Source organism: Pan troglodytes, chromosome 7, assembly GCF_028858775.2.
Source record: "Pan troglodytes isolate AG18354 chromosome 7, NHGRI_mPanTro3-v2.0_pri, whole genome shotgun sequence".
In the NCBI taxonomy this organism is placed as follows: Eukaryota; Metazoa; Chordata; class Mammalia; order Primates; family Hominidae; genus Pan; species Pan troglodytes.
The window spans coordinates 69,442,310-69,455,344 of record NC_072405.2 but is presented as its reverse complement, the minus strand read 5'-3'; the positions used below and the strand labels follow the sequence as shown (position 1 = coordinate 69,455,344).

The 13,035-nt window shown below is 41.6% G+C and overlaps 1 protein-coding gene across 9 annotated transcripts in view; it reads right to left on the bottom strand.

The window, feature by feature from the left end:
* Positions 1-1,060: 1,060 nt before the first annotated feature.
* CHD7 (chromodomain helicase DNA binding protein 7) overlaps positions 1,061-13,035 on the bottom strand; it is a 191,267-nt gene continuing 179,292 nt past the window's right edge. For 6 of the 9 annotated variants that reach the window (XM_063817126.1, XM_016959510.4, XM_016959512.4 and 3 more), the window contains 6 exons: positions 11,781-12,008; positions 11,095-11,538; positions 6,856-7,077; positions 5,646-5,786; positions 5,330-5,434; positions 1,061-2,938 (listed from right to left, as the gene is read on the bottom strand). In XM_063817126.1, the coding sequence (XP_063673196.1) occupies positions 2,021-2,938; positions 5,330-5,434; positions 5,646-5,786; positions 6,856-7,077; positions 11,095-11,538; positions 11,781-12,008 (2,058 nt within the window). In that variant the 3' untranslated portion in view covers positions 1,061-2,020. The remainder of the gene's footprint in view (positions 2,939-5,329; positions 5,435-5,645; positions 5,787-6,855; positions 7,078-11,094; positions 11,539-11,780; positions 12,009-13,035) is intronic. The other 3 variants (XM_063817130.1, XM_054656762.2, XM_054656763.2) reach the window with 1 other exon arrangement.

The window sequence follows — 13,035 nt, the reverse complement described above, 5'->3', positions numbered from 1 at the left end:
AATACTTAAATTCCCTATACTTCATGCAGACCTAGTTTCACTTTCCCATGTTCAAATAATTCCCTTTCAAAAAATATTCTCTTCAAGGCACTTTCCTCCAGTGTGCACGGCCCATTCACTTTCAGCAGACAACGACGATAAATAAAAGCAATCACAGGATCTGTAAGGTGGAGGGCTCAGGTTGTTTCTTTCCCAGGATCATTAAGGGGCATATTTTCATCTTGGGGCATAAACGAACTGAATCTTACTGTCTGGGAGGAATTTAGACCACCTGTCTGGCAGCACACTGGCTGGGGGTGGACTGTGTGCGGACGTCCTGGGGGAAGGGTGGGTGTGGAGGAAGGCAACACACACGAAACACTCTCGTCCACATCCCTTCCCCTGCTTTTTAACTGGATGGAAATATGGCTTTGTGTTGGTTCAGGTGACATAAAAAGGTGAAAACAGTAGATCTCAAATTATATTTTACTTTAAATACCAAAGGTCAAAAAGGGGTCCACAAATCAGTAGCTCCTGAGACCGTGCGTGCGCGCGTGTGTGCTTAAGTGGGTCTGTTTCAATTCCACATGGGTTTTTCCACACACTGGTTTCTGGCATCGAGCGCTGGTCTGCAGGACACCAGAGTGCCTTTGTGTCCCTTGCTGACACTACCGCATTGTGTTTTTCTACCCATTAACCAAGGATAAATGACCTAGATATTGTGCCTGTTAAAGCCTCATTTTTCTTTTGCCCTTTTGTTCTTCAGTGTACCACATTATCACACGCTGCACACATTTCTAAGTATTCTCGGTCTCAGATGCCCTTTTGAGGGAGTAATAGGAGCTTTTTGTATGCATTTCTGTTGAGCTATCTGGAGTGGAATTATGTGAGAGTAATTCAAGGTTTTCCTTCCTGTCTAGTCTTCGAGACAGTTTAGTGTCTTACCAAAAGCTAATCTAGTATAAGAGGATATATCAAGAAACTGTACAAAAGCCAGAATGCTGTATTTGCATCTATTGCGAATACAAAAAATAGAGTGAACACCAGTTTCCCTATATACTACATTCTATAATTACATCTCTGCATATCATGGGTCACTTTTATTAAAAGCATCATTACTACAGTTGGCAGCAATTTACATTTTATCTTACATGATAGCAGTTTTCAAAGAAAAAAATAAAAGGACATCACAACAAAGAAAAACAATACATTTACAAAGTCATGTCTGTAAACTTCAAGGCTAGTTTAGAGCTGAGGTAATGCTGTTTTAGCTTTGTGGCTAAAGTAACAAAGTCCTTTAATTTAAAAAAGGTACCTGATTCTCTCTTCTCTCACTCTTTATTTATTCATCTATTTGTTTTTACCAGTGCATTACAAGACCACGAGACAATGGAACTGTAGTTCTGTCTGGCAAGAACCCTCCCAGTAGGTTAATTTTCCAAAGGGACCCTTCACATTCAACAGCTGCCTTATTATTGCTGCGCCTCGGGACAGAGGCGTTCACACTAGCGTGGAGATTGTCAGAGTGTATGGATGTGTGTGTATGCGCGAGTGTGGGAACCCCCATACAGTCAAAAAGGGAAACAAATGAGCAAGTATGATATGTATGGTAAATTTCAGCTTGACCTTCACAGCAAAAAAATTAAAAATTAAAATTAAAAAATTAAATATATAACTTCATACTTCCTTTGAGCAGCACTTTCTTCCATTAGTGCCACTCAGTTACAAATTGCTCTTTATTATAATACCAATGGTACCAAGAGAAAAAAAAAAAAGCAGAGCATTATGTAAGTTTCCTTAAAAAGACATGATCACCTCTCAAATTTCATCTCTCCTAGGGATAATAAATAATGCACTGCACAATACTTAATGACCAAGATACCTTTTGACACACCTGTATAACATGACTTGAACTTTTTTTTTTGCTACACTATGTTACAGAACAGCTTATAAAACTAGGTATGAACATTAACTGTGAGTGTAAACAGTAGGACTACCACTTGTCAAAAGTTTTAAACACTTGAACTGGAACTGGTACTGGTTATTCATCATTTTCATTGTTTTCTATTTCATCCCCCCCATCAAGTGAGTCTAGCTCTTCACCCTGTGCTATTTCGTCTTCTAAGAGGGAGGACTCTGCAGTCTTATCCAGGCTCTCCTCGGCATCGCTGCCTTCAAGGGTCTCTCCATCTTTAAAGGGTCCTCCCTCAGCCTTGTCAGCAGCCTTTTCTTCGCTGGAGCCCACGGCATTCTGAAGTCCTGCCAATGCTGGGAACCCAGGCAGCGTCAATCCCCCCAGTCCTGGAGGTAGAAACATGGATGGGTAGAAGAGGCCCGGGGCCATTGTGGACAGGAGGAAAGGGTTGAAGGCTAGCGGGTTTGAGGGCAATCCAGCCGGGGCAGTAGCAGCACCAACAGATCCATTCGCAGAGTCAGCAGCCGAAACAGCATCTGTGCTTTTCTCAGAGTCTTTGTTCTCGTCTTCATTCTCATTTCCTTTCTCCTCTCCTTTTGAAGTGCTGTCTTCCGGTTCTCCTTGACTAGAAGCAGTAGTGGTGTTTCCAGTAGCAGCTGACAGAGGGTTATTCAACAGCCCGCCCAAGCCAAACACGTTGGGCAGGCCCGCCATTCCTGGCAGCATCAGGGGCAGCACAGCAGCAGGGTTCTTCGCATCGCCTCCGGCGGTGGCAGCTGTTGCCAGTCCTGGAGGGAAGCCCATGAGGCCTGCCAGCTGGAGCGACTGGAGATTCTGGAGATTCTGAAGGCTCGTCAGGTCCATTCCAGCAAACAGGCTGTTCACCAGCAAAGGGTTGATCCCTGACGTGGAGGCCACAGCAGCGGCGGCCGCGGCTGCTCTGGCGATCTCACTTTTGGGCCTTCTTCCTCTTCTGCTCGCTCCCTCTCCCCGCACTACAGGCCCAGTGAGAAGGCGGTCAAACATCGACTCAGGAACAAAACCCTGGAGGACAGGGGAGGCAAACAATGGCTATAAAGGCTGTCGAAGACAACTTGATCTCAATGTGAGCCTCTGTGGTGAACCTGCCATTCCAAATGGAAATACCTAAGTAGTTCTTCCCTCCTAACAGCTCAATGATAAAACTTAATGACAGCAAAACTTGTTTTTATTATTATGTTAGCTTGCTGAACTGCAGAAAAATTGCTCAAGGCTACTCATCAGTGAGGTAAATGTCAAGTTAGCTGCATCCATAACTAACTCAAGAAATCATACATCAGAAAGTACATTATGGGGTACAAAAATAGAGTTAGACAGGATGAGTAAGATCTAGTTTTTGATAACACAACAGGGTGACTACACAGTCAACAATAATTTATTGTATATTTTAAAATAACTAAAAGAGTATAATTACATTGTTTGTAATACAAAGGGTAAATGCTTGAGGTGATGCATACCTCATCTACCCAACGTGATTATTATGCACTGTGTGCTTGTACAAAATATCTCATGTACCCTATATATACACCTACTATGTACCCATAACAAATTTTTTAAAAGGAAAGTACATAATGTATAATTATATCAAATCATCACTTTGAAGCCAGGTGCCGTGGTTCATGCTTGTAATCCCAACACTTTGGGAGGCCAAGACTAGAGGATTTCTTGAGCCCAGGAGTCTGAGACCAGCCCGGGGCACATAGCAAGACCCTATCTCTAGAAAATAAAAAAAAATTATCCAGGTGTGGTGGCATATGCTTGTCATCCCAGCTACTTGGCTAATCAGGAGGCTGAGGTGGGAGGACTGCTTGAGCCCAGGAGTTTGAGGCTGCAGTGAGCTATGATTGCACCATTGCACTCCAGCCTGGGTGACACAGCAAGACCCTGTCTCTTAAAAGAAGAAAACACCGTGCTGTACACCTTGCATATATATTTTATTCATCAATTAATTTTTGTCAATTAAATATCTGTCAATTAAAAAAAATTTTTGGCTGGGCACAGTGGCTCACACCTGTAATCTCAGCACTTTGGGAGGTCAGGGCAGGCAGATTGCTTGAGGTGAGTTTGAGACCAGCCTGGGCAACGTGGCAAAATGCCTTCTCTACAAAAATTACAAAAACTAGCCAAGCTTGGTGATGTGTGCCTGTAGTGCCAGCTGCTTGGGAGGCTGAGGTGGGAGGATTGCTTGAGCCTAGGAGAATGAGGCTGTAGTGAGCTGTGATTTCACCACTGCACTCCAGCCTGGGTGACAAACACCTTGTCTCAAAAAAAAAAAAAAAAAAAAAAAAAAAAAAGAAAAAAAGATATTGTATGGGAGAAAAATTATAAAATAGTATAACATAATATAAACCCAGGATGTTTTATGCCCTCTATAATGTGTTATTTTGGATATTTCAAATATATGTAAAAGTATTTTTGAAATATGGAAAATGTAATTATATTTTAGTATCTACCCTAGAAAAATGAAAACTTATGTTCACACCAAAACCTGTACACAATTGCTTATAGCAGCTCTAATCATAGTTTCAAAAATCAGGAAATAACCCAGATGTCCTTCAGTGTGTGAGGGCTAAGCCATGCAGTGTCACATCTATGCAATGGAGACAGCTACTTGGCAACAGAAAGGAGATAACTGTGACACATGCGACCATCGATGACCTTCCATATGATGAGCGAAAGAAACTGCTTCAAGACTTATGTCCTTCATGCTTCCATTTCAGGACATTCTCAAAAAGACAGGGATGGACAACAGGTCAGCGGCAGCCAGGGGCTGCGGTCGGGGAAAGGACGGTGTGAGGGAACTCGGGGTGGTGGGGGTGGGGGATGGAACCCTATTCTGACTACGGTGTCAGTTCACAAACTCACACGTGTGTTAAGATCAACAGAATGTTACACCGAAAGACATTTTTAATGTATAATTAAAACAAAGAACCAGCATGTCATGAACGAATTTTTAAAAAGCTAATGGTAACAAATCTTTTAGGCAGAACTGTTGTATTTTTGTTTTGTTTTGTTTTGGTTTTTTTATATCAGAAATCACAGTTAATCTTAATGATCTCAACCACCATACATCCTATTCCACAGGTGAGCTGTTAAGTAGGCTTAGCTGGGGCAATCCCCCCTGGAGAAGTCTACCTCTAAGATTGTGAATGTATGTTTCCATACAAACCTTTTAAATTGGAGCTGATAAATGAATTCACTTTGGATTAATGATGTATTGATGTAAGAAATGATGTATTAATGATGTATGAAATGATGTATGAAAATGATGTATTATGTCAATTCTTTTAAGCTAAGTTACAACTGAATAATTAATGGCCAACAGAAAATAAGAAAGACTAAGGAAAACAGTTTTGTATAGCTACCTTTCTTGATAGAAATGCAGTTTGTACTTACAGACTGCTTAACTATATCAGTCCAGTCTGGAGCAACTGCAAATTCAGGATTTTCTTCCAGCCACCTGGGTAGATCCTTCATTGGAGGCGCCATAGCTCCACCCATCTGGGTAGAGGCATTTGACAAATGATTAAAAACACAGTCTTCCCTCCCCTTTCTGTTAATCTACTCCCTCCCCCTTCTATAATACACACATACACGCACACACGCATCCGGGCAGACAGGATTCTTTTCCCCTATAGAAGAAGGCAGGATAAAACACTTCCTTCTGGGCTAAGAAATCGCATAGTGATCAATTCCCTTTCCCAGCGTTTACCTTCTTCCCATTTCGTTTATTGACAACAGGCACCCTTTCTTCTCCTGTCAAAGTGTTTATATCCAATTTATTAGGGTTTCGACATCTATGTCGTTTCTGTTTCGGTTTCTGAAATGAGGAAAACAGCACATCTGCATTCTTCTGCAAAAGAAAAAACATATTTAGTAAAACTGGTATTTAGTACTTATTCTTCTCTATATAAATGCCAAAGAGAACTGTCAGATCATCTTCAATTATTATGGAAGTTTCAAGAATCATTTTAATTATTAATATTAGAAACCATATTTTTCTCTTTGAAAGAAAAAACTCCTATTTTACCCGTCCATTAAGGAATACATAAGTGAGAATTGGCTTTTCCTTTTGTCTATCAATAACCTCACTTAAAGTTTTTCTTTAAATGTTTAACCAAGTCATGATACTTTTAAAGGAGGCTTTCTGTAGTACTTTTACTAATTTCTAGTTAGTGGCTCCAATGAACACAGAGATGATACCCCATCAACAACATGAGACTGTCTGTAATGAGAACTAACCAACAAACAGACAGATCTTGTAGGGGGTGGGGGTACATTCTGAGTGGCAAGAACTCTAGGCTGAACCCAACAAAATAAAATGTAAAACTCTACATTTAAGTTTTAAAAAATCAATCACATAAATATAGAAAGGAAAAGACTTGCATTGCTAGCTAGCAAACAGTTCGTGTGACAAACCATTTGGAGATATGAACTGTCTAACGTTTAATATAAGGCACCAGGATTAGTTGCCATAAAAGCAGCTAATACAATCTTGGGCTGCACTAACTGGTCAAATCTCTGGAAGTAATGGCTTCATAGCACTCTGGGATGGCGGGGCCTCGTCTGGAGACTGGAGAAAGTGCATTCAACAGTGTTACCCCAATACTAAGACTGCCTGGAAACGATGCCGTGGAAAGAATAACTGAAGAAGTCACATGAGTTTGATGGGAGAAGCAAACAGTAAGGAAATGCATAACGCGCATCTTCAAATAACTGTAAGGCTGCCTTCAGTAAGACAGACCTGAAGCTAGTATCTGCAATGAAGAAGATTCAACAACAAAGACCTGGGAAATGTTTGAGACCAGGAAACATTCAAGGAAAAGGCAGAGGGACCAGCTGTCAGGGATTTCTGTGTTGTAAGGGAATGAAGTGGACCGGCCTGCAAGATTCCTTCCAACTCTAAACTCTGCAATACTCACTGGTACATAACTTGGCATATCAACAGTGTAAGTAGGGTGCAGCTTCAGCCATTCAACTAAATCCTTATTTTTAGGAGCATCTTCCCCCACCAGCCTAGTCCCATCTTCAAGATTGATAACAGGGATCCGTGTGTCTGGGTCCAGCTGTCCGGGAGAAGGAATGTTTCTTGTTGGTGGGGTCTCTATATCTTCTTCAAAAGCTTTGGTCACCTCAGCATCCTCCTGCAGAAAGTTCACAATGGTATGAATTCTCACACGAAGAGAGAGCCTCTGACAATGTCCTATTTCAAGAAAACGCTATCCTAGAATGGATCTTTTATCAAAAAGGGAAAATAGTTACTAGAAACAATGTCTAGTTGTTTGGGAACAGCTATTAAAAGTTAGAAAATGAGGCTGGGCGCGGTGGCTCACGCCTGTAATCCCAGCACTCTGGGAGGCCGAGGTGGGCGGATCACCTGAGGTCAGGAGTTCAAGACCAGCCTGGCCAACATGGTGAAACCCCATCTTTACAAAAAATACAAAAATTAGCCAGGCATGGTGGCACTTGCCTGTAATCCCAGCTACCTGGGAGGCTGGGGCAGGAGAATCACTTGAAATCAGGAGGTAGAGGTTGCAGTGAGCAGAGACTGTGCCACTGCACTCCAGCCTAGGCAACAGAGTGAGACTTCGTCTCAAAAAAATAAAAATAAAAAGAAGAAGACAAAACTTTTATATCATTCTTCACACTGTAGAACTAGTAATTAGGTAAAAAATTTATAGTCCACTAAGGTTCCATGCTCTGAAATCCTAAGCCAGCCACTGGGAATACAACATGGGGGGTATAGTCTGAGCTGATACGCATGAAAGGCGGCCTCTCAGTCTCTCTTGGAGATCCCCGGATAATGATATTAAAGATAATTTATACTAAAGGAATTTCTAAAAGCCAGTCTATATGTAACTTATTGGCACTCTGTGCACAATATAATTTTGTTGGTAGTGGGACACTTTGTCTCAGACATGTGTGGCAACATTGGAAAGACCACCACTAACTGAAGTCTACAGTTATTTCAACCTCCAGACACCCATTTCTCCTTCCCCACAGCTCTACCATGGCCCACGCTTTTGTCACTTCCCACCCAGGTTATTGCAATATTCCTAAATGGTCTCCCTGATTCTAATCCCACCTATCTTCAATCCAACCTCCACACCACTACGCTGGAGTCAGTTTTCTAAAATGCAGCCTTTCCCAGTTCAAAAAATTATGTCACATCACTCTCCTATTTTTTTCAATAATTGCATCCCTATTACCTCCAGGACAAAATCCAAGTTCTTCCGAATGGCATCAGGGCCCTCCATGATTTGCATCCTGCCTTCTCTGCAAGCTCATCTCTGCTGAAGCTCACTTCCTCAGCAAATTCCTCAGTTCTTCAAACCCAAGAGGCTCTCTCCTCTTACACATGTTCTCTGCCAACCCTTTTAAAATGACCAACTACTACATGATCTTCAAAACTTAATTGAAGTACAGCCATCCATAGGGAAACTTCTTCATCTGTTTCTCCCCATATCCTCTTCCCTCCACTCCCAGGCTTCCTTTGGGCTCACAAAGTACCCTAGACATCCCTTGGTCATGGCACACATGAACAACCAGGACACATTATGATTTATGTGCTACCCCATCCTAAACACTGCATTCTCCAGTGCAAGCACTTGTCAGGACTGTATTTTTTGACTCACAGTGCTGGCACAGGGAATAGTGCCAGCTTGTCCACTGTTGCTGAATGCACTCTTACTTTTTCATGGCAGCACAGTTAGAGTGCTGATAAAATACTAAATTCTAGGATCTGCCCTCTTTCATCCAGGTAACACTGCTGGCCTTTACATCTTTTCCTACTTGGTTTATTTACAGATCGAGCAGTGCTTTCCTTGTATTTTATGTGCATGCACATCACCCCCGACAACACCAAATGAGGAATCCCTACATTTCAAAATGTGACAGTTAAAAAAAAAAGTTTTAAAAATACATTCTCTAACTTCAATTAGGAATTCTCTCAGGCTTTCTAAATGGGACTATAGAAAAAGAAAAATATCAACAAATTCTTAACAACGGCTTAAAATAGTGAAATGAATAAAATCAGTCTCAGATTTAAAATAGGATGTGTACTTGCAATAGGAAAAAAGCACGTGTGTTGCATTATTAATTCCTAACACCTGATCCAGAGACAAAGCTGTGTCGTGATCCAAATACTGAACATGATTGCCTGTAATCCCAGTACTTCAGGAGGCTGAGGTGGGTGGATTACTTGAGCCCAGAAGTTTGAGACCAGCCTGGGCAACATGGTGAAACCCCGTCCCCACCAAAAATACAAAACAATTAGCCAGGTATGGTGGTGCACGCCTGTAGTCCCATCTACTAGGGAGGCTGAGGTGGGAGAATCGATTGAGCCCGCAAGTTGGAGGCTGCACTGAGCCGAGACTGCGCCATTGTGCTCCAGCCTGGGCGAAAGAGTGAGACCCTGTCTCAAAAACAAACCCTGTTTCAAAAACAAAAAAACCTACAAATATTGAACATGATAATAAACAAAAAGAAGTGTCAGCTGCAGAAACTTCCCAATTTGTTAAAGTTTATGGAGAAAGAATTTATCAGTCAACAAAATCTATCAAAGAAGTAGTTTCAAACAGGAAGGCTATTCACTAGTGCTATAACTCTGTCTGAGGGCCATACCCCTAGAAATGGCATTTTAACTTACGGAAAACATGTAAGTCACAGCTAGTCCATTACAAAGTGTACTTTTACAGGATTCTGAAAACAATCATACCATCAACAAATATGACCATTACGATGATCACTGCATTGGTAATCAATTTTGAAAAAAATTTTCTTTATTTTTTTGAGACGGAGTCTCACTCTGTCACCCAGGCTGGAGTGCAGTGATGCAATCTCGATTCACTGCAACCTCCCCGCCTCCCGGGTTCAAGCAATTCTCCTGCCTCAGCATCCTGAGTAGCTGGGATCACAGACATGTGCTACCAGACCAGGCTAATTTTTATAATTGTAGTAGAGAAAAGGTTTTGCCATGTTGGCCAGGCTGGTCTTGAACTGCTGACCTCAAGTGATCCACCTGCCTTGGCCTCCCAGAGTGCTGGGATTACAGGCGTGAGCCACCATGCCCGGCCCAATTTTGAAAATTTACTCTTAGCCACCTGAATGCTTCTGTTTTAATTAGACCCCACCAGAGGGCAAAGAAATTTCAGTGGATGTTATTTTTCATTTCTGAACTTTAACTCAACCATGTCTTTTCCTGCCTTCTTATTAAGCTTTCTCTGAGTTCAAGAAATAGAAAATGGGCAAATAATAATAGGGATGGTGTAAGTAAAAACATGTTGAAACAGACAACTGTCTTCCCTCAATCTCAAATTTCAGTTTCCCAAACTGTGTCCCACTGCTTGAAGAAGGGTCCAGGATGGCCCAGTACCTGGAAGGCTTCCTGGAGCACCCACTCCTCACAACACAGACAAGGAGTTCCAGCCACTATGGTGACTGGGGCTTCTGGTCAACAGGTTCAAGATATATAGTGCTAAACCATTTTTTAAAAAAGCACATGTAATTGTGCTCTTTGGGATAAAATTCTGGTCATCAGTGAGTCAGGCACCACATTTTTGGGTGAGATGTAGTTGAAGCAGATTAAGAAAGAAAATCATTTTGATTATACTGCATTCATTTATTTCCTCTGAACTGAGAAAGGAAAAGTCAAAATCCATTGGTTCACACATTCTATTCAAACCTATTCTAGCAAAAGCACAGCTCAAATTTTTAAAATATCTACTTACGGAGATAGGAGAATTTGCAGTCACTAGCTTTTTATGTTAACCCAAATCTTAGGTCCAAAATGAAACATTTATACTAATTTTAATAAATGCCAGGCCTAAAACATATCAATGAAACTTGTTCCACCTCAAGAATTCAGAGATAACAATTCTAGATTCAGAAGAACATGTTTCTAAGGTTTGGCTGTTCTTCTGAGAGCAATCAACACATCAGAACTTGGGAAGAATACATCCTCAAGCTACACTTCGTTCAGGCCAAGTGATCTGTATCAATGATCAGAATCATGACTGTTTATTGTAAAACTATTTCTTTAGTGGAGGAAGCTGGCTTTCATACAGTGCTGCTGAGAGAAACACAGCCCAGCATCGTGAGCATCACGGGACCCTCAGCTGTCAACATGTGCAATCGCCATGCAGGCAAGCTCCCCAACTTACTGCACTCAATGACGTCCGTTTGTGGCTCATGAAAAGCAGATCAAGTCCCTCCACATTTTTCCTCCTTCCCCGCCTCCTCTTCATGGGAGGCTCTCCATCCACTAGGGAGCCATTAAGGAGATGCCTTGTGGGTGTGCGCGAAAGGCCTGCTTGGAGCAGTTCCATTTGAGTCTTAAAGGCATCAGACACTGGTGTTGAGACATTAGGCAAGATAAACTTTGAAGAAAGAGATGAAAAATTTGAGGTAGAGCTTGTTGCCTCTCTTGAGGCCTTTGATAAATCTACAACTTTTTCTTGTCCATTTTCTGAGACCACCTGAGACTCTCGAAGCTGGGCAACCATCTCCATGAGATTTCGCCTCTTGGCAGCTCTTTCGGCCTCAATTTCGATTTTTCTCCTCCTCCTCCTCCGCTGGCGAGGGACAGAGAGGTTGAGGGCATCTTCCTATTGAAAAATTCCAACAGAACAGAGTTGCAGTGAGCCAAAACAGTACTGCTATATGGGCTGGCTTTTAGAAATAAGGAACAAGAAGCTTAAGGAATTAAGCATTCATGACTGGTGCACAGAGCTGAGGAAACAGCAGCTATCTTATTTCTAAGCAGGGCCAGTGAAATATAAGCTCGCAAACTCAGTTAAGGCTTAGAGAGCTCCCTTTTAAGCTGCAGAAACAAGCCATTCTAATTCACCTTTGACAACTGAGGAGACGTAGTGATGTCCTCACTCCCACTAATGCTGGCTTGGCCGACCATGGAGAGCTCAGCAAAGCTCCTCTTCTGCAAGGGGCTGTCCACTGTGGTGGGTGTGTAACCTGGGATGAGGCCTTGGAAATCAAACATCTGGCGCCTATTTACTGGCCATTTGCCTTTCAACACTGCTTCACAGATGTTGTCTAAGCGGTTTATCATTACTCTATCCTGGAGGGAGAAGAAAAGTCACAAGAAATTTTAACAAAGCCCTGGTTAAAATTACTAGATAAATACATCCATCAAGATGCAAAAGAGCATAAAATGTTTAAAAGTCAACTGGAGGACAAAAAGTAAAAGAAAACAAGGCAAGAAATCAAACAAGAAAGTAAATAAACAAAATCTCCTATAATGGCATTGCTCTGGCAGAAGGTCCTAGGTGGCTTCAACACAGAAAACATGCTATTTTTAATTACGAACACTGAACTACATAAAACAGAAAAATGTACTACATAATCACCACCTTCAAAATATCTTCATATTTAAAAAGTAACTCTTGTACAAGCTCCATAGAGCTCTGCTGGTGGATGTCAGTAGATGACAATGGAAACCCTGCATTAGCTTCTTGCCGCCCTGGCCCTTCAGATCTACAGGCTGGATTGCAGTCCCAGGAAGTAGGACATCATTAGCGTCACTATTAATAAAGTTCAGCATTATGAAGTGGGCACCAACCTAGGAACACCTAATGAATGTCAATTTGCATTCCCTACCTATTATCACTTCAAATTTCATTGAAGCGTGTACATTAAAAATTTCTAATTACAGCTTTAGACTGAGTTTCCATAGATTAAAAGTGCCTGCTACTATAACCTTTGACTGATCTGGGAAACTCCCTCCTACACTCAATAAAGGAGGTTAGCCTAACAGGGGAACTAAAGGGATAGACAGAGGAAACAAAATGTCTTTGACAGTACATTCTTTGGTCAAAATTTTCACCTTGTTTCTTACACAATAATACTGGGAAAGACGAGCCTGGGGGGTAGGCTGACTGAAGCTCATTTTTTATGTTGTTTTAAACCAGACAGCCCTGTTATGGTGATTAGGATGATTATTTCCTCACCCTGAAAAACAGACCTAAATTACACAGGGAATTATTATAAAATTATACTATTTAGCCAAAAAAGTAATTTCCATTTTGCTTTTGGTTACAGATAACTACATTTGGAATTATCTCATAATGCGTCAAAAGCAAATGGGT